Raw genomic sequence first — 21,086 nt, forward strand, 5'->3', positions numbered from 1 at the left:
TGGGATAGACAATCATAAACAATTCTATGAGGTAGGTATTATATGCTGATTTTATAATAAATACTCTCAGAGGGACTGATAAATTGATAAATTGTCTAAGTATGTAGACAAAAAAACATGAGATTTGGGATTCTGTTATCTCTTACATCTTTCTACTCCACTGTGCTGTCTCCCAAATACACTACCCAATTTGGTCTAGTCTTTGCATTTCTCTTGGTTAATATCTCTCCAACTCAGGGTTAGTTATGTTTTACAGACTTCAAAAATCCAAAAGATTCCAGATGCTTTCAAAGAGAATTACTACATTTTCCTCGCACACCTACGGGTCAAAATTTTTTTTCATTGAGTTTACTGTCTGTAGTTTGTCCTTCGAAAACAATTTTTTTCAACTTCAAATATAAAGGTATATTACAATAAGGAGTCAATACTTACTCAAACCACACCAGTCTCCCCTCTTCAACAAATTCTTACACTTGTGGGCAGTGGCCTCTACATGTCTTCTTGGGAATCACTGAACCTGAATATGCTCCTCAGGGCAAGGGTCATACATACTTACTTAGAATGACAATTTAAATTCATGCATAAAGAGGATTTATTGGGGGTTTAGTATGTCAGGCACCAAGTATTAAAAAGCTAAAAGGGGGAATAAAAGAGTTCCCAGTTCTCCATGTCAAGTACTTTAGAGCTGCTGAACAAATGCTTATTGGAGGTAGTCAAATCAACCAGTGGTTAACATTTGGGGGATTAGGATCGTGTTTGAGAATTTGATAAAAGTTCTGGGAAACTCCTCAGAAAAATTCACAAGCAGACATAATTCTGTACACAGCTAAAGGGGCAAGGGGTTGGAGATGGAGAGTGGAGGAGAGGTGGTATGAACAATCGCCTACCACCAGATCCATAAACTCCAGGTTAAAAACTCACTAACAAAACTAAATTCTCTGGGAACAGAAATACTACCTTGATAATCTTTCTTATGCCTGACACAGTGCAACGTGTACAAAGCTACTTAATATTTGCTGATCGATAATTTTTTCATAAACATATGATACGAGCAAATCGTTTCTTCTATTACGGAGTCTTTCAGCCAAATAATTTTAAAAGCCAGAAACCCTCTTTCGCTAGTGACGCTAACGACCTAATACTAATAACTCGAAATCCTTATTTTGCTATTTACTACAAGATCATTCACCAATCGAGGTCTTCTCCTTGTTGTCCCCCTACTCTCTCCAAAGACTTAGGGCTTCCTCTGCATCCCAAGAGCTACGTCCAGAGCCCCAGTGCTCCAGGGAGATGGAAAATAACTGATGCTCCAAGCTGCAAACACCCTAAAAGCAGGAAAAGTGGGTCCAGTAATGGCCACAACCTCTAAACTCTTTCCTCACTTCGTCCAGAGATAGAGATTTACCTTAAGTAAGTTCCAGGAAAGCAGTGGCGATCGCTCTCACAGGGGTGCTACCAGTTACCAAGAAGCCTCGGATCTCTTCGTCACCATAGCGACTTCTGAGAGCAGAGCGAACTCCCTCTTCCCGCGATACTTCCCGCCGCGTCACCCGAGCGGGCCCGAGACCCCGCCCCTAGCGAGCCCGCCCTCTTGTTAAGGAGCGTTATTGGGCTTCTGTGCCCGTTGTTTAGCTGTGGGCGGGGTCCCATTCTGTTTTCTTCCTCTTATTCAAAACTCCCAAAACTTTTTAAAAATATATTTTATATGAATGTTGTTGTCCATAGGCCCAAGGAAAACATTGCTTCGCTTTTCTTTTTCACTTAGAAATGTCCTCTGCCGCCAGGGTCCCGCCAGCATTTCGCGCATGCGTGTAAACGACATGAAGATGGCGACCATAATCGCCGCAGTTTTTTCAAATTAGTGGGTCCCAGAAAGCATTGCGCGCATTTGTAACGAATTTCCGTTCGAGTTTGTATTTTAGGCGCCATTTTCGAGTGAAGGACCCGGAGCCGAAACACCAGTAGACGCGGGGGGGTTATACAACCGTTTCCAGCCTTGGTCTGAGTGGACTGTCCCGCAGGTAAAGTACCTCTTTTCCTGGTAGAGTTGTCACACTCTTACTTCCTGCCCCGTCTGCCGGCACCTGGGAAGAAAAGGCCTTGAGCTGGAGCGGCCGAAGTCTAGGCTGAGGCTGCCGCCGGGAGGTTTCTCTCGCTGTCACCCCTCCCCCCTCAGCCTCTCCTCAGCATTCGGGGCTCCCGCGCGCTTCTTCTGGGCGCCACTTCTTTGAGCTACTTGGGCGTCGCTCAGGGGACGCGAGGGATCGGGGCTTAAGCTTCGTGGACTTCTTCTCAGAAAACTTGGTCCCGATCGGACTGTAGGGTTTCCCCTTGCCCCGGCCCCCTGCCTCTCTCTCTCTTCTCCCAAGGGACTGATTACCCGATCTGAGCCCTTACTGGTGACCTTTCCTGGTTTATTGCCTAGCGGGAGTCTGCCGCGGACACCGGAGGTACAAACCCCTGCTGCCCCAAGGTGATTTGAACCGGAGCCGGCACTGCCGGCCTCCGATTTGAAAATCGCGGGGGTCGACCCCATCCACTGGTCCCTATCGGGCAGTCGTGAGGACACCTCAAAGCCCGCGGGCGGTCAAGGGCTCCTAGAGCTAAATGGCGAGGAGAGGATAGTGGGCGGCGAGCAGCCGGTTCTTCGCTGCTCTCGGAAGTTGAGAGCCCCTCAAGCCTAAAGTTAATACGAACTCTTCGCTCTCAAAGTGTGTGCGCTTGTATTCCTAGCCCCGGGAGCGTGGGCATGTCGGTAAACGCCAGTTTACTTCGTTTAGAAATTACGTTAGAATATTCTTATACCCTTACCTTCGTCGGGGGGATGGGAAGGGAACTTTAGAAAATAAAAAGAACTAAGCTTGATTCCCCAAGCACGTCTAAGTTTTCCCACTTGCTTTGGACTTAGGAAAACGGATCCCGCCTTCTTGGCACCTCGAGGGGTTTTGTGCCTTCTTTCTCGAGGACCCGCTGGCGTTGAGCAGGGTTTTTAAACGGGGCTTTCGGAAATAGATGGACGGAATTTTCCCCGGGTTGGGTGGGGTGGAGGCTGGGCCCATCCCACCGCCGGGCCAGCGGAGAATGGACCCTCAAGGTCCTGCGGCTCGCGGGCTGACTTGCCGCCGGCTCTTTCTCGGCCCCAGCGACCATGCCCCGTAAGGGCACCCAGCCCTCCACTGCCCGGCGCAGAGAGGAAGGGCCGCCGCAGTCCCCGGACCGCACCAGCAGCGATGCGCAGCCGGAGTCGCCGCCCGGCTGCTCGGAGAGCCGGGCGCCTGCCACCGCAGGTGAGTAGCAACCGCGGGAAAGCGCATGGGGGATCCGGGTGTGTCCGCGCCCAACCCAGGACTGTCTGGTGTCTTGGGGCGCGGGCAAGAGGGGCTTCGGGGTTGCGGTGCGAACATCTCGTGTCGGTTCCGTAGACCCACTGAAGAAAGCGGTCTGGCGAGTTTCACAGATTAGACTATGCAGTTTCGGTGTAACGGTCCTGGAGGGGGATGGAGGCGAGTAAACAGCTTCAATTCTTAATTTCTGTTTATTGTCTTCTGTTTCCGCGGAAATCGACACTATTAGCCAGTAGTCAGTGGACTTTCTTTCAGACGGAGGCGGCGTGACTGTATGTTACTATGATGAAAAGTTGCTTGACCCTAACTTCACCTCCGTGGTCTTAAATTGTGTTTAAAGAGAAGATGATAATTTGCTCGAAACTACTGTAGTTTTTGTGAGTCCAGGAATTGGGTGACATTATGAAACCCTTGTGACAATGTCGCTTGAGCTCTTGCGTGTCCAAAGTTAAGGCTCCAGGTGCTCAGAGATGTAGAGAGTTGGCTCTAGAGCCATAGGATTTTACTACTTGTTTAGGCAAGGAGCAGGCTATCAAGTAAGTGGTTGTGGTTTCTCCAGATTTGCTTTATGATATAGTGTTTTGACTCCTAAGAGTTATATTTCTATAGAATTTTGTGACTGGTGGCATTTCTTTTAAGATTTTTTTTTACCCGAAAGATTCTCATTCCCTGTGAGTTTAGGATAATGCTATATTGAGTGAAAATAGAGATTCCTAGGTTTCATAAATAATATCTCTCCAGAGATAGCAGGCAGTAGTCCTCCGAACTAATTACACTAATGGAGGCTTTTTTTCCTTTGCCTTCCCTTTCTTTTAACTTACTTAGAGACTCCAAGTGAGGAAATTGATAATAGAAGTTTAGAAGAGATTTTGAGTAGCATCCCTCCGCCGCCGCCTCCAGCAATGACCAATGAAGCTGGAGCTCCTCGGCTTATGATAACTCATATTGTAAACCAGAACTTCAAATCCTATGCTGGGGAAAAAATTCTAGGACCTTTTCATAAGGTATTTGACCTTTTAAAATAACTTTTGTGAGGTAATGGGTCTTTTATTACAAAATGTTTCAATTTCATAACTGTTATATTTATCCTGATTGATACAGACCTTTTGTTTTCCTGTGCTTTAAGAACTGAAATTAGCCTTTGCTTATCTGGTTACCTTTGGTACCTGTTTATAAAATTCTCCTCACTGTATAGAATCAGAGGGGGGTTTGTTCCAAAGCAGTAGTTTCTCTTTATAAAAGTGAATTTTAAAAAATCTGAGTTAGAATTAGGATGTCTTGTTTTAAGGTGTTGAAGCTTGTAATAGAGGAGAACATGATGTATGAAAACTGCTATCTTTTAGCAGTGAAAACTTTTAAACGTTTGTAGTTTTGCTGCAAATTGAAAAAAAAAATTCAAATTAAAATCAGTAGTATTAGGGTGACCTTTAACTTTTTTTTCTGTTCTTTTTATGCAGCGCTTTTCCTGTATTATTGGTCCAAATGGCAGTGGCAAATCCAATGTTATTGATTCAATGCTTTTTGTGTTTGGCTATAGAGCACAAAAAATCAGATCTAAAAAACTCTCAGTACTAATACACAATTCTGATGAACACAAGGATATTCAGAGTTGTACTGTAGAAGTTCATTTTCAAAAGATAATTGATAAGGTAAGGGGCTTTTTAGTTTTTTGCAGCTTCAAGGAACACAAAGGATTTCAATACATTGCACATTTTATTATTTTTGTGTTAAATTGGCTTGTAAAAGTTAATATATGGTTAAAGAAAGCCAATATTGGTCGTGTTATCTCCTTGGCCCTATTTTCTTTTTGAGGAGTGGTTCTGGTGGCCGTTAAACTTAAAATATTAAAATGTTTAGCCAGAGAAATGAATCATAAGTAGCTCATAATATTGCTTACCTTTTTGGAATAAAACATTGAGCAGTTTTAGTCCTGAGTACCAAATAGATATTGTTACTATAAATTTTGTATTCGTTTTTAGAGTAATCTTCTTATTGCTTTTAATTAAATTACCTAAACTTGAAAATGTTAACAGTTGACTCATTTTACCACCTCCATCCCTTCAGTTCACATTAAATTTAATGTTATTAGTAGTTCTGTGTATATGTGACATGAAAGAGCTTTGCTTCAGTTTGAAGTAAACTACCCTTTTAAAACGGGAAGGATAAGCTAACATGTTTGTTTTCTAGAAAAGGAGACAACTATGGGTAAAATGTCTGTTTAGATTATTTACATGGCTCCATTGGTATTGTTTTTTTCCTTTTCTATTTAATAGTTAACTTTGGAAACGAATAGTTCAAAATGACTGGTACCTAAAAATGTAGACAACTGTATAGTGAAATGAGGATATGATTTGGCCTCTAGGTCTTATTTGGGTTTTTTTTTTTTAATTTTAATACAAAGAGCTTTAATTAAATTTACATGGAGGTATGTATTTTGTTTCTTAGTGCTTTTTTATTGTACAGTTTCGGTTGGAAAATAGATTGTCAGCAAATGAGATTTGATTCCATAGCCTATTAATTACATTTGATTTGTGTAAATTTTACAAGCCATTATTTCAAAATGATACAACTTTTAAAGGAAAGTGAGTTTTAATATTAAAGCAGACTTGCACTTCATTTTTTTAAAAATTTAATTTAAAAAAAAAAAAAACCCTGCGTGGTTGTCACCTCGTTGCAGTTCTTTTTACATACAATTAATTGCATAGTCTTCATCAAAAAAAAAAAAAAAACTAAGCTGTATCACCCACTACTTTCCTTTTTCCTTGAATCATCTCTTGCAGCCTTTTTTTTTTTTTTTTATGAACTAGTAATCTGTCAACATGGTTTAATTTGGGTGAGTTTGTTTTGGATATGGTGAAATTCTTGTCCCCCTTCATCAGTTTTTTGCTCAAATATGTTTTTAAGCTTAAAGATGGTGTGTTTTCTTTTTTGTTTGGTTGGTTATTTTGGGTTTTTGTGGACTATGAAGAAAGGATTTTTAAAAATTGGAAAATTGTTTCTATTCTTTCCTATTTTCTTTGCTAAGAAGAGTGTTTCTGAGAGCTATTATCAGTTTATGTGCATGTTCATTGATGTTTTTAATCCATAAAATTGATTTCAATGTGAAGTGAGTGAAATTTGAAGCAAACCTGATTTAATACCAACAATTGTTTTCTGGTTTTGTTTTTCCTCAAAACAGGAAGGGAATGATTATGAAGTTGTTCCTAACAGTAACTTCTATGTATCCAGAACAGCCTATAGAGATAATACTTCTGTTTATCACATAAGTGGGAAGAAGAAGACATTTAAGGATGTTGGAAATCTTCTTCGAAGCCATGGAATTGACTTGGACCATAATAGATTTTTAATCTTGCAGGTAAGTTTATTAAAGAAACATTAGAGGTTCTCTCGTCCTTGTTTTTGTAGGGTTTTTTGTTTCTCCCCCTGCCCTCTTCCCTGCACACCCCGTAAAGTTTAAGGAGTTTTTCCCTTTTGGATGTATCCTGTATTTTTGAGGCCTTAAAGTACTGTAGCAGCACATCATGGTTTACATACTACAATCAAGATGCGAATCATTATTTGCTGCTCTAGAAATTTAAGGAAATTCATTCAAAACTATTTTCATCATCATGTGTTAATTTTCTGTTTAGATGGACTGACATACTTGTTCCGCTCTAGCAGCACGTAAATATTGGCGTAGTAAAATAAATATTAAACACCAATATTATTGTGCTGCTTTAGCGTGACAGGGATATAGCAACTATCATTTCTGTTTGAATTTTCCTTTTAAGATAACATTTTAAATGAGATGTGTTATCTTGCAATAGTCCTTTTCCTGTACTTCTTATTCATAGTCTCTACTAATGTATACTCAAAGAAAAAAACCTCATATACTTGGTGTTTGACAAATTTAACCTGAAAACCTAACTAATTTATCTTTTGTATTTTTAACACTTAGAATGGTCAACTAAAAGCTCATTCAGGTCCTTTGTTTTGGTTCAAATGGCCTAGTTGAACCACTACTATTGGAAGATGAGAAAGTAACTGATATTTCATTCTTAAGTATCACAACTCAGAGTCTTTTTAAAGGGGTATAAAATTAAATGCCTGGTGTTAAACTGATTTATATTAGAAACCCTGTATTCTTTATTGAGTTGAAATATATTCTACCGGCATTGCTTGATAAGAAAACCCCTTATCTATGCCTTACCTTTCAAAAGTTTTTAGTGTAAAACATAACTTTGCCAGACATACTAAAATTCCTTTTTGACTTGAGGCTATTTTTCTTTTTCTAAGAATTTTATTAGTACAATTGAGTATTCCCAGTAAGAAACTTATATAAAATGTTGGCCCCCATTTCCATTTTAGTTTTTATTCTCCAACAATTTTTTTAAAAGAAAATATTACTTTTAGACATACATGGTGTGTGTATGAAGTAAAGACATATTATTCTGGGGTGAGTTTATTTTTTGTTACTAATGCACTTGTAATACTTCCATAACCCTAGCTTATTTTAAAATGGCTGTTGGGAAGTCATCAGCAGATATATTTCTAAACAAGATTTGATTCTACATAAATGTGGAATCAAAACTATGTGTTGTAAGTGAATTTAACTGGTTTTTGGACTCTTTGGATTCTGGGGTTTGATTTGGTTAGTTAAATAGATGAAAAAGTTATGCCCCTTTATAATACTAAATTTGATAATGGTACTGTTTTGTAGGAGTCTATACTTGTGTTTATCTTTTGTTTATTACTTGCTATTTATTTACTGTCACCTAGGAATAGTCAAAATTTTACGTCTGTTCATAGACTCATCAAAATAAAGGAAGACTGCATTTTTAACCCTTAATAAGGGTGATTTTTTTCCTGGTCAGCCTTTCTGTACATCGTTCAATAACAGGAACCTAAATAAAGCAACAACTTCACAAAAAAAGTAAATAAGAGTAATTTTTAAATTGTCAACTTTATATTAAATTTATCTTCATAATAATCTCAACCTTTTTATGTTAACAGTTACATTGTTTAAGTTATTTTTAATACCAAGATAAACTTCCCAAGTTAAATTCAATTCCATTTGATTAAATTTATAGATAAGAACCTTAGGAACTCACAAGTTAGGAAGAAGAGAAACAGGGATTGGACTAGGTAGAACTGGTGATGTTCTAATTCAAAAGTTTGAGGGAAAGTGGCAGTGGTTTCTATGGATTTTTATTTATTAGTTCCTTATCAAAATCTTAGATTCCTCTACTAGAGATTTAAAGCATTTGAAGGTAAGTAAGAATGCAGTTTTTGTTATCTTATTTCCCACTAAATAACTTTTGTCTTAACTGGCTGTAGTCTGGGAGGCTGGGAACTTGGAGATACCATAATATTATGATCTAAGACATAAGTGATTACTTAAAATAAAATGTATAGGCTATTTCATAGTGCTTAACAGCCTAAGTAATCTAAATTTACCTAAAGTAAAAATTTATCTTTAGCAATTCCCACCATGGCACACTGGAAACAAATCCGACTAGGAACCAGGAGGTTGTGGGTTCGATCCCTGGCCTCGCTCAGTGGGTTAAGGATCCAGCGTTGCCGTGAGCTGTGGTGTAGGTTGCAGTTGCGGCTCAGATCTGGTATTGCTGTGGCTCTGGCGCAGGCCAGTGACTACAGCTCAGATTAGACCCCCTAGCCTGGGAACCTCCATATCCTGAGGTGTGGCCCTAAAAGAACCCCCCCCCCCAAATCTTTAAGATTAAAAAGCACTAAATGTTAAAAGTCTGAAAGGGTAAACTTTTTTACAGCATATATATGTGTATGTGTGTGTGTTAGTGTTTAGTAGGTTCTTCAAGTAGGCGTTTTTAGTATTTGAAATCATTTAAAATTTCATCAGTTGACCATTTAAATGAATTCCTAATGAGTCACTATGCTGAGATGTTATAAATGATACAAAGATGGTTGAATTCTGTTTCTTGTCCTTAAAGACACTAAACATGCCTTGAAAAGGTGTTAGATTATGTTATAATACACCATTGTGTTTTTTTGTGTCTGTATATTTCCTGATTTATATATACCTTGTTTGGGAGCCTTTTTTCATTGTTACAACTGTTGGTGTAAACAAGTAGGGTTTTATTAGCTCTGTGTAGCATTTCATGGTAGCTCTGACTTATAAATTAGATTTAATTGGCTTAGGTCCATTTGTTCCATTCAGGTTTAGAAGAATGATAATCTTAATGCTTTATTGTAGTTCAAAGTTGTGTTAATGATTGCTGTCTCTGGGGTGTTTTTGTAAACTCCTAAAAAGCTACAACTATTAATGTAATTTTAATCTTGTCAAAGTATTTGACTTTATAAATGCCCTTTTGTCTTCATATTGTAAAATCTAAACTAAAACTTAAAACAAGAACAAGGTTTTTTTTCGTAATGATTAGTAATTTGGAGATTGGATTAACCTAGATCTGGGTTGTTACCCATTTATCTCTTCCTTTTTCTTTCCAATATAATTCTCCTAAGCCTGAGCGTAACATACAAACTTCACTGGGTTCTATTCTTTTAGCCTGTAGAAAAAAGTCTGTTCTATATCAAAAGAACTTTTTTTGCTTTATCAGTAACATTTTAATTATCCAAAAGTGTCTTATTTAATAGCCTCAACTGTGAAAGAAAATAGGAAGCTACCCTTATGTATGCAGAATAGCTATCAAGCAATCCACCTGCAGAAACACTGTCCTTTCTTTTTTTATGTTTTTATTTTTTGCTTTTTAGGGCCGAACCTGCAGCATATGGAAGTTCCCAGGCCAGGGGTCAAATTGGAGCGGTAGCCACTAGCTTACACCATAGCCATAGCAGTGCCAGATCAAAGCCATGTCTGTGACCTACACCACAACTCACAACAGTGCTGCATCCTTAATCCACTGAGTGAGGCCAGGGATCGAACCTGTGTCTTCATGGATACTGGTCAGGTTCTTTACTGCTGAGCCACAACAAGAACTCCCTTTATACATTTTAGATAGATAATCTTGGTCATTTGGTTTCTTGGCCTCTGCTAGTTCCCAAAGAGCAAATTAGAATAAAATTTATTAGAAGAAGAATAACTTACAGTGTAGTGGGAAAATGGAGAAAATCAAAATATTAACAAGGCAAAATAAAAATTCAAAGCCTAGTAATTCTGGACCATTTCATTTTGATGCAAACACCCATATTTACCTTAAGAATCCTTCAGGCCTTATTAAGAAAGAAACATTTTATTATAGCTTTGTACTTGAGCTTCCTGTGGTTCCTGCCTGCTAAAATTTGGTTTCTGTTCCAATAAACATAAGGAAACGTCATACCTATTCATACTTCTTAGACCTTTAAGCTGTATTTCTGTAAGTTAGATATTGAAGAATGCTGTAAATGAATCATAATACCCTGGTTTGCCATCCACTTCAATAAGTTAAAATTTAGGCCTTGGATATTGTAAATATCCTCTTGAAATATGTTGGTATTTTTTTTTATTAACTCCTAAAAACCATAGATATTTTCCCACAGTTGATTAATGTCCCTGATGTAGTGTGAATATAATTTAAAATACAGAAAGTCTGTAGTAAAGAGTGAAAAAAATTATTTAAAATCTTGTTTAGTATACTTAAGCTATAGAAAATACAGGTAACAAACAGTGTGGGTGCCTATCAAACTTTGCCAGCTTCAGATGCTGCCGTTATAGCAACGTAAAACATTTTTTTGTCTCATCATGCTTCTATATTTATGATTTGGAGCTTTGAGTGAAGGGTGACATTAAATTCATGTTGATGCTTAAAAATTATTTCTGAAATTTATTGAGCTTATATCCCTAGTTTAAAACTACATTTTATGATTTCACATGGGATACGTTTTCTGAAAAATATGAGTTGCCCTCTAGGCACAGACTGTCAACCCACAGATTACTTATAAAATGACACAAAATGGAAAAAGAATGAAGAACGCTCCTAGTAGCAAGTGATAAGGCAGGCAGAGAACATCAAGGAACAGAACCACAAGAAAGGTCCCAGGTTGTCATTGAAATACCACAGCAGTCCTAAGAGTCAAGTGATGTGTTCTAATAACTTGTTGATTCAATAATGTTAATCTGATAATCAGGTTTTTTAAGTCAATACCATATAAAAATCTAAAACTGAATATTATATGGGACTTGAGATCAAACTATATTGATTCATAAATGTCCTTTCGCTTTAAAATGTTTTTTCTACTGGGCAGTCTTGTTGATTGAAAGGAAATCATAGCTGTGTAGCCATAAGTATTACACTTAACTCATAACTTTTGGTTGTCTGAAAAATGTATACTTGCACTATACCTTATGGCAGTTTGACTCAAGACATGCAAGTTCTCTTGGCATAGTTTTTCATTTATCTTAAAATAGGTGTTCAGTGATTCAGATCGAATTAGGATAGAATATTAGAATATCAGTGTCAAATATTTGGATAAAAAACACTGACACAAAAGAGTTAAACGGACTACCTCCAGATCAGTGATTCTCAGCTGGGAGTAGTTTTGCATCCCCACTATCAGGACATTTAGCATTGTCTGAAGACAGTTTGGGCTATTAGAGCAGAAGGGAACCTTGATGCTGCTGGCATCTAGTGGGTATAGGTCAGAGATACTATTAAACATCCTGTGATGCCCAGTATAGTTCCCCACAACAGAGTACTTGGCCCAGAATGTCAGTTATGTTGCTCTTGATTAGCCCTATTTAGGTAAAGCTGAGTAAGAATATTGGCTTCTTTAATGGCTAGAGTCTCTCCTGTTGTGATCCAAAGTGTTGGACGTTCCTCAGGCTTAAATCCTTTCTAAAACTTAAAGCTTTGCCAAGAACATTTGGAAAGAACTGATAATTGAAAGCAGAATAAATATATTATATACAAATAAATACATATTTTAAATATTTGTTAAAGCAATAATTCATGCATACCCAAAGTTACAGAGATAAAACAATAATTCATGCATACCCAAAGTTACAGAGAAGATCTTAAAAAGAATAGCTTATTTGGGTAGCATTTCACTTTGTGTTTTATGTTCATGCCATTGTGCAAGTACAGAAAAGTGATGTTTGAAAATGTTAAAAAGTATTCCTTTTAATGAGTAGATTTTAAAATGAGCTGTTTTATCCTGTCTTTAAGTTATTTTACTTTACATAATTATGTTGAGACTTTTAGTAAATATGACAGTTTGTCATTAGCAAGTCATACTGCCAGTTTTTAAAGTTCATTCATAAACAGGAGTTCCCATCATGGCTCAGCAGAAACGAATCTGACTAGGAACCATGAGGTTGTGGGTTTGATCCCTGGCCTCACTCAGTGGGTTAAGGATCCAGCATTGCCATGATCTGCGGTGTAGGTCGCAGACCCAGCTCAGATCTGGCATTGCTGTGGCTCTGGCGTAGGCCAGCGGCTACAGCTCCAATTTGACCCCTAGCCTGGGAACCTCCATATGCTATGGGTGTGTCCCTAAAAAGCAAAAATAAATAAAAATAAAATTTATTCATAAACAAATATTGTAGATATTTAAACTGATAAATGTGTATGCTTTTAATATGAAATTAAAAAAATTTTTTTTCAACCTTTGCTATTTTGCAGAAATAAAGGGGTAGGTATGTTTTTTTCTACTTGCCTGTCCCTTTTTTTCTGTTATTATAATATAGAGTACAAGCAGGTTACTTGTCTGAAGTAAAATAGCATTTTGCCTGAGCATATTCAGACAAAATTTTCTTCATCAAACTATATGGCTATCTGGCAGTCAACCTTGAAGGTTACAGATTGTGGATTTTTTTTCCTTCTTTTCTCTTTGTAATATCAACTGTATAAATACAAATTTATAATGTTAATCTATGATTTTAATTATAATTCATAAATTGTTTTTAAAATGCTTGCAGGCAAAAGTTTTACAGTGTTTGTCAGGACCTTTCATTTTCAGTTGAATTTCTTCTATTATTACCAGAAGAGCTAGTAATATTTCTTTTTTCATTTAATAGTCTTATTTCTAGAAAGTTAGAACATTAAGTTTGAAACATTCTTATGAAGCCCAGAACTTGTTAGGGAACTCATGATACCAGGTTTATGGAGAAATCTTAATAATACTACCTTGTGACAGGATTCCTATTATAGTTTAACCATGAAGGGTCTTTTTGAAAATTCTGTTTTAGATTAGGAGCTCTAATTATGTTATTAATAGTTGAAAATGTTACAGTTGAATTATAGATTATATTAATAGCTTGCTAAATTTTGCTTAATTAAATTTTTTGCTAAATTTTTTTTAATTAAATAAAACTAGTCATTTTATTTATGTTGAATGAACATTCTAAATGAGGATTCTTCCTTTGGCCCTGTGTGTATGGGTAGGTTGGTGTTATAGGAGTTTATGTAAGGGAGCACAAATACACATTTCTTAAGTCCTTATGTAAAAGTAGAACTCTTAATATCAGAGAGAACATTTTTATTTGTATCTTAAGTCTCTTTAAGCAACTGATTTATACTATTTACTTCTTTATAACTGTTGGGTTTGTTAATTGACTGTTTAATTCTTAACTAAGATTGATGTTGCTATATACAATGAGTGTAAAATATGACTTTTTTTAAAGGGTGAAGTTGAGCAGATTGCTATGATGAAACCAAAAGGCCAGACTGAACATGATGAGGGTATGCTTGAATATTTAGAAGATATAATTGGTTCTGGACGACTAAATGAACCTATTAAAGTCTTGTGTCGGAGAGTTGAAATATTAAATGAACACAGAGGAGAGAAGGTGAATCTTCTGTAGACGTTTGATGTAAACCAGAATGTTTATTAACAAATTTTGCTGAGCCAGATAATTCAAGTTACAGTAGATCATAATTATTCAAGCAGTGTTTTACTATTTTAGATTAAATTTTATGTTTTTCTTATTGGCATTTCAGATGAACATGGTTTTCTTAATGTAATTTGTGTGTTTATCTAATGTTATATTTTAAATTCAGATTGTTCAAATACACTTCATATGCACAATCTCTACACTTTTAATTTTTGTAGTTAAACAGAGTCAAGATGGTAGAAAAGGAAAAGGATGCCTTAGAAGGAGAAAAAAACATAGCCATTGAATTTCTTACCTTGGAAAATGAAATATTTAGAAAAAAGAATCATGTGTGTCAGTATTATATGTAAGTATTTAATTTTTACATTAGTTTCTGGCATTAAGTCTAATCTGTTCTCTTTTCCTGTGCTAGAGAAATGTGAAGACTAAAGTGAAAAAATAATAAAAATTGTTTTATGTGATGAATTTATTAAATTAGGATTACTTACTGTATAGTATTGAAGTTGACTTTTAAGTATCCTACTTTAAACTGAGAAGTGGGCTCACAAATATTATTATTCTCGGTAATTTCAAAATGTATGCATTCTTTTAATTCATATAACAGGTGTGATTTTGTTCATATGGAACCTCTTTTGTTCCTAATTCTAGCCTTGACCCTGACCGCTCTTAATAATTGTTAGTTGATTCTAGTTAGGAAAAATTTAGAAATAGCTGGTTTTATTAAACAGTTAAGGATTTTTTGCTTTTTAGAGCATATGGAAGTTCCCAGACTAGGGGTTGAATTGGAACTATAGCTGCTGGCCACAGCCATAGCAACACAGGATCCAAGCTGTGTCTACAAACTATATACCACAGCTCACGGCAACGCAGGATACTTAATCCACTGAGCAAAGCCAGGGATCAAACCTGTATCCTCATGAGTACTAGTTGGGTTCATTACCACAGAGCCACAACCGGAACTCCCAGTTACAGAATTTTAGAAAGGCAATTTAGGGTCTCTGATTTCTCTTTTTCCTCTCTCTAGTTATGATCTGCAGAAACGAATTGCTGAAATGGAAACTCAAAAGGAAAAAATTCATGAAGATACCAAAGAAATTAATGAAAAGAGCAATATACTCTCAAATGAAATGAAAGCTAAGAATAAAGCTGTAAAAGATGTAGAGAAGTAATAATCTTTTGGAAAGTACTAAAAGTATTTAGATTTAGTTAATTTTATTAAATGTATGTGTATGTGTCTACATATAAACTTAATGCCAGCACATGAATGTAATATATTTGCCAGCATTATGAAATGGTCTCCTTTTCAAACAAAAAACTTTCTTGCCCTTTTATCTGGTTGATTATCAGATTGCCTGCCCAACACTGGTCTTAAAATAATGGGGAATGCTACCCCCTAGTGGCAGAACATGCTAACACAAAACAGCAAAAATAAGCAACCTGGCAAGTGGTTTTAAAGTTTATTATTACTTTTCTCATGGCAATATCAAGTTGAGAACAATACCTCTTATTTATGCGGTTTTCTTTTTTATTCTTTAAAATGAAAATTCTTTTGTCCTTTTAGGGCCGCACCCGTGGCATATGGAGGTTCCTGAGCTAGGGGTCAAATCAGAGCTGCAGCCACTGGCCTTCACCACAACCATAGCAATGCCAGATCCAAGCCGCGTCTGCCACCTACACCACAACTCATGGCAACACCGGATCCTTAACCCACTGAGCAAAGCCAGGGATCAAACCCGCAACCTCATGGTTCCTAGTCGGATTCGTTAACCACTGAGCCACGATGGGAACTCCAAAAAGAATTTTTATAATCAAATTTTCTTATACCTAGACATCATTGTCACAGGGAAATGTAATGTTTCCCATCCAGTCTAGAAGGACAAAATAATTCTCATAGTCACACATTTTAACAGCTCCCTCCCTCAAATATGGGGGGAGAGGAGGGTCAGCTTGAAATAGGTAGTTTGAGATCCTACCTTTATGAGGACTTAGATACATTTACAGGCAAAGTATTTTAGTCATTTTAGCTTTAAAATATCTGAAAACCAAAAATAGTGACTTAATTTGCTTACTTTGCTAGGAAACTGAATAAAATCACAAAATTTATTGAGGAGAACAAAGAAAAATTTACAAAGCTAGACTTGGAAGATGTTCAAGTTAGGGAAAAACTAAAACATGCTACAAGTAAAGCCAAAAAACTGGAGAAACAACTTCAAAAAGATAAAGAAAAGGTAGGTTATAGGGGAAGAAAATCCTTAAAATTTTGTCGGTATTAGATCTAGTTTTCATTATTTTCATGGATGTGCTTGCCCTTCATTACCTGAGAGAATGAGTTGGGATTCTGAATGTTAAGTGTTTGGGGATTTATCTCTGAGCCTCATTTTTTTTTCCCCAAAGGGAAGTCTTGCATCCATTGACTGAGTTTTAGAGCTTATGCTTCTGATACACATTGTTGGTAAAATATTTTCCAGATCAGCAATTCCATTTTGGTGATAAAATAATTTTCTTCCTGGAGTGTAGTGGTTCAAAAAGGTGTTTTTTTTTTTTTTTTTTGGCTATAGATCATAGACTTTTAAAAATGCTACCTTCCTTTATAGAAATTAAGAATATCAGAGCAGGAATTTCCCCTTAAAAAGGAAAAAAAGTGAAGCTAGTAATTTACACCAAGGGTTGATTAGCTATTCTGAGTTTTTAAAAAAAGATGACATTTAGACCAGAATGCCTAACTTTCTAGGAGCCAGCCTTTCAAGCTGTAATAATAGCTTAATCAGATATTAATAAGTGTGACACCTAGAGCCCCTCCCCTCAAAAATATTTTGTACCATATAATTACATGGTAATCATAATAGAGACTCTGCTTTACCTTGTGAACATTTTTCCAGATGCATTTGTTCACAACATACTTTTATGTTCAATACAATAATTCATGTGAAAACATTTCTGCTTTTTATGGCTATACCTGTGGCACATGGAAGTTCCAGGACCAGGGGTCAAATTGGAGCTGCAGCTATAGTGTACACCACAGCCATGGCAACACAGATACCAAGCTTGCAACAATGCCAGATCCTTAACTCACTGAGCAAGGCCAGGGATCAAACCCGTATCCTCACAGAGACAACATGGGCCACAATGGGAGTTCCAAAAATGTGTTTAAGGAACACCATTTTCAGAAATGTTGAATTTCACTGGTAACAGAAAATCAGAATAAAATAACATGGATTTGATGGTATAATCCCTAAATTGGGCAGATGAAGCCACATTTAACTGTAGTAGAGATATCAGCCTTTAGGCATCAAATGTAGGTAAGTGATGGAAGGTATTAATGGAATAAAATAGTTTTTCATGGTGACTTGAAGGGTAAAGTTATGAGAGATCTTAGGATTTGAGGGAAGCTATAGGTGTAAAGGTATTTTTTTGAACAATTGAGGGGTTCTTTAGGGAATTTTTTGTGATCAGACCATATTCATAGGTGAAGAAGGATAATTACAACCTGAAATTGAAGCAGAAGGAAGAAAGCTCTAATGCCCAGCCAGGTAGAATTGTCTTCCCTAAGGAACCAAAAGTTCATAAAATTAGCTTTACCATTGTACTGAGAATATAGAAATTGTAGTGGGTGGTTAAGGAAGTACTTGGTAAAGCAAGCTGGTTCAAACCTAATTACAAAGAAAACCGCAAAGATCTAGAACATCCTTTTAAATAAATCAAGTATTGATAAAATTGTACAGCCTGAAGGTACATGCTCCTGGTAACTTTTTAATCTTAGGTTGAAGAATTTAAAAGTATACCTGCAAAGAGTGAGAATATCATAACTGAGACAACAACTAGGAACAATGCCCTTGAGAAGGAAAAAGAAAAAGAAGAGAAAAAATTAAAGGAAGTTATGGATAGCCTTAAACAGGAAACACAAGGACTTCAGAAAGAAAAAGAAGTAAGATTCTTAGTTGTGTTTATTTTGGTGGCTTGCAGGGTGGGTGATGACTTCCACAGCATGTGAAAGTTCCTGGGCTATGGATCAAACCCCTGCCACAGCAGCAACCCAAGCTGCTGCAGTGATAGTCCTGGGTCCTTAACCCACTGTGCCACAAGAGAACTCCTGGCTTACCTGTTTTTTGGGGTTTTTTGTTTGTCCTTAATTTTTATTGAGGTGAAATTCACTAATATAAAATTGACATTTTTGTTAAAGTGTATATTGTTTACAGTGTTGTGTTTCTGCTGTACAGCAAAGTGACTCGATTATTACATATATATACTTTTTTTAATACTCTTCCAGTATGATTTATCATAGGACATTGAATATAGTTCTTTGTGCTATACAGTAGGACCTTGTTGTTTATCCCCTCCATGTATATAATACCTTACATCTGCTAACCCCAACCTCCCACTCCATCTCTCTCCCAACCCCCTCCACTTTCACAACCACCAGTCTTGTTCATAAGTCTCTTTCTGTTTTGCAGATGGTATCATTTGTGTCACATTTCATATTCCATATGTAAGTGATATCATGGTTTTTTGTCTTTCTGACTGATATCACTTAGTGTGATAATCTCTAGTTGCATCCATATTGCTGCAAATGGTATTATTTCATTCTTTTTATGGCTGAGTAGTATTCCATTATGTATATATATACCACGTCTTCTTAATCCGGTCATCTGTTGTTAGACATTTAGGTTGTTTCCATGTTTTGGCTATTGTGAATAGTGCTGCTATGAACATAGGGGTTCTTGAATATTTAAATTACAGTTTTGTCTGGATATGTGGGATTGCTAGATCATATGGTAACTCTATCTTTAGTTTTCTGAGGAGCTTTCATACTGTTTTCCACAGTGGCTGTACCAACTTCCATTCCTACCAAGAGTGTAGGTGGGTGCACTTCACATTTCTCTTTCATTTGTTAATTGTGACAACTAACACAATTAACAGTGTGAGGTGGTACCTCATTGTAGTTTTGATGTGTATTTCTCTCTCTCTTTTTTTTTTTTTGTCTTTTGTCTTGTCTTTTTAGGGCCGCACCTGCGGCATGTGGAGGTTCCCAGGCTAGGGGTCTAATCAGAGCTATAGCCACTGGCCTACGCTAGAGCCACAGCACCACGGGATCCGAGCCACATCTGTGACCTACATACACCACAGCTCACGGCAACGCCGGATCCTTAACCCGCTGAGTGAGGCCAGGGGTCGAACCTGAAACCTCATAGTTACAGTCAGATTCATTAACCACTGAGCCACGACGGGAACTCCCTGCATTTCTCTAATAATTAGCAATGTTGAACACTTTTTCATGTGCCTATTGGCAATTTGTATTTCTTCTTAGGATAAATATCTATTGAGGTGTTCTGTCCATTGTTTGATGGGGTTGCTTGTTTTATTTGTTGAATTGTATGAGCAAGTTTGTATATTTTGGAAATTAAGCCCTTGTTGGTTGCATCATTTGCAGATACCTTCTCCTATTCTGTAGGTTGTCTTTTCATTTTGTTTATGGTTCCCTTTGCTGTACAAAAGCTTTTAAGTTTGAATAGGTCCCATTTGTTTATTTATTTTATTTCTATTGCCATGGGAGACCAACCTAAGAAAACATTGGTACAACTTGGCTCAAAGAATGTTTGCCTCTGATCTCTTTTTATGGTGTCATGTTATATGTTTAAATTTTTAAGCCATTATGAATTTATTTTTGTGTATGGTGAGAGGGTGTGTTCTAATTTCATTGATTTACATGTAGCTGTCTAACTTTCCCAACACCACTTGCTAAAGAGACTTTTTCCCATTATATATTGCTTCCTTTGTTGAAGATTAATGGACTGCAGGTGTGTGGGTCTATTTCTGGGCTCGATTCTGTCCATTGGTCCATATGTCTGTGCTAATACCACGCTGTTTCTGATTACTGTAGTTTTGTATTGTCTGGCATCCCTCCTGCTTAGTTCTTTTTTTTCAGGATTGCTTTGGCAATTCTGAGTCTTATGGTTTCATGTAAATTTTTGGATTATTTTAGTTCTGCGAATAATGTCACTCATTTAACTTTAGCTTTTCCTTTTTTTTTCTTTTTTTTTTTTTTCTTAGTAGTATGTCTTGGTATAGGTCTGTTTGAGTTTAATTTGTTTGGGACCCTCTGTGCATCCTGTATCTGGATTATCTTTCCTTTTTTAGGTTTGGGAATTTTTTTGCGGTAATTCTTCAAATATATTTTCAGTCTCTTTTTTATCTCTTTCTTCCCCCTCTGGAAACCCTATTATGTGTAGAGTGGCGTGTTTTGTATTACCCCATAAATCTCTTATATTTCTTTCTTTCTTTCTTTCTTTCTTTCTTTCTTTCTTTTTTTTTCCAATTTGGCTTTCTGTCTGGTGTCCTGATTGGGTGATTTCCATTATTCTATTTTCCAGGTCACTTACTCATTCTTCTGCATTATTCATTCTGCTATTCATTGCCTTTAGCTAGCTTTCATCTCGGCGAATGAGTTTTCTAGTTTTTCTTGGTTCCGCTTTAAATTTCTAGTTCCTTCTTGCAGTACTCTATTTCTATTGATAGCCTTAGTTCTTTTAGTATTTTCATTATCTCTTTTTGAAATCAGTGTCGTTTAGACTGAAGAGGTCTGTTTCATTTTTCTTTCAGGGGAATTCTCTTGGTCTTTTAACTGCGAGTGGTTTCTTTGCTTCTTCACTTATACTTCTCTTGAGTGAGTTTAGGAAAAACAGTTGTCTACTGTAATCTTGGCAGGATATTTATATGTGGAAGCATCCCTGTGTAGCTTGTGTGGGTTTGATATTTTTGGTGTGAGGGCTGTTTTTAGCATGGATGTCTGTTGCCTCTTTCCTCAGCATGTGCTGGCCATTATTCCCTTGATAATAGTGGGAGTGCAATCCAGTGGCTGGTATGTGATCTGGGGCTTTCAGTAGTGGAGCATGCAGTGGGAGCAGAAGCAGCTCTCAAAGACTCCTGGAGTTTGTGTAGGCAGTGTCCTGCCAACTGAGAGT

At 36.9% G+C, this 21,086-nt stretch overlaps 2 protein-coding genes and 2 non-coding genes across 9 annotated transcripts in view; 3 read left to right on the forward strand and 1 right to left on the reverse strand.

The window, feature by feature from the left end:
- Positions 1 to 1,811, reverse strand: part of IFT80 (intraflagellar transport 80) — a 134,946-nt gene extending 133,135 nt beyond the window's left edge. The window contains exon 1 of one of the 2 annotated variants that reach the window (XM_021069731.1): positions 1,406 to 1,811. The gene's annotated coding sequence lies outside the window, so the exon portion shown is untranslated. The remainder of the gene's footprint in view (positions 1 to 1,405) is intronic. The other variant, XM_021069732.1, reaches the window with a different exon arrangement.
- SMC4 (structural maintenance of chromosomes 4) overlaps positions 1,812 to 21,086 on the forward strand; it is a 42,759-nt gene continuing 23,484 nt past the window's right edge. Inside the window, exons 1-12 of one of the 5 annotated variants that reach the window (XM_021069730.1) lie at positions 1,876 to 2,021; positions 2,426 to 2,473; positions 3,144 to 3,287; positions 3,423 to 3,503; positions 4,170 to 4,348; positions 4,802 to 4,993; positions 6,523 to 6,699; positions 13,918 to 14,082; positions 14,346 to 14,473; positions 15,152 to 15,292; positions 16,205 to 16,355; positions 17,888 to 18,052. In XM_021069730.1, the coding sequence (XP_020925389.1) occupies positions 3,149 to 3,287; positions 3,423 to 3,503; positions 4,170 to 4,348; positions 4,802 to 4,993; positions 6,523 to 6,699; positions 13,918 to 14,082; positions 14,346 to 14,473; positions 15,152 to 15,292; positions 16,205 to 16,355; positions 17,888 to 18,052 (1,518 nt within the window). In that variant the 5' untranslated portion in view covers positions 1,876 to 2,021; positions 2,426 to 2,473; positions 3,144 to 3,148. Of the gene's footprint in view, positions 2,022 to 2,425; positions 2,474 to 3,143; positions 3,288 to 3,422; positions 3,504 to 4,169; positions 4,349 to 4,801; positions 4,994 to 6,522; positions 6,700 to 13,917; positions 14,083 to 14,345; positions 14,474 to 15,151; positions 15,293 to 16,204; positions 16,356 to 17,887; positions 18,053 to 21,086 lie in introns of all 5 variants that reach the window. The other 4 variants (XM_021069729.1, XM_013982168.2, XM_005669952.3 and 1 more) reach the window with 4 other exon arrangements.
- Positions 6,835 to 6,932, forward strand: MIR15B (microRNA 15b). Its single transcript, NR_031533.2, has one exon. It is a non-coding gene; the product is annotated as a microRNA 15b (primary transcript).
- Positions 6,992 to 7,068, forward strand: MIR16-1 (microRNA 16-1). Its single transcript, NR_035366.1, has one exon. It is a non-coding gene; the product is annotated as a microRNA 16-1 (primary transcript).

Source organism: Sus scrofa, chromosome 13 (assembly GCF_000003025.6).
Source record: "Sus scrofa isolate TJ Tabasco breed Duroc chromosome 13, Sscrofa11.1, whole genome shotgun sequence".
Classification (NCBI taxonomy): domain Eukaryota; kingdom Metazoa; phylum Chordata; class Mammalia; order Artiodactyla; family Suidae; genus Sus; species Sus scrofa.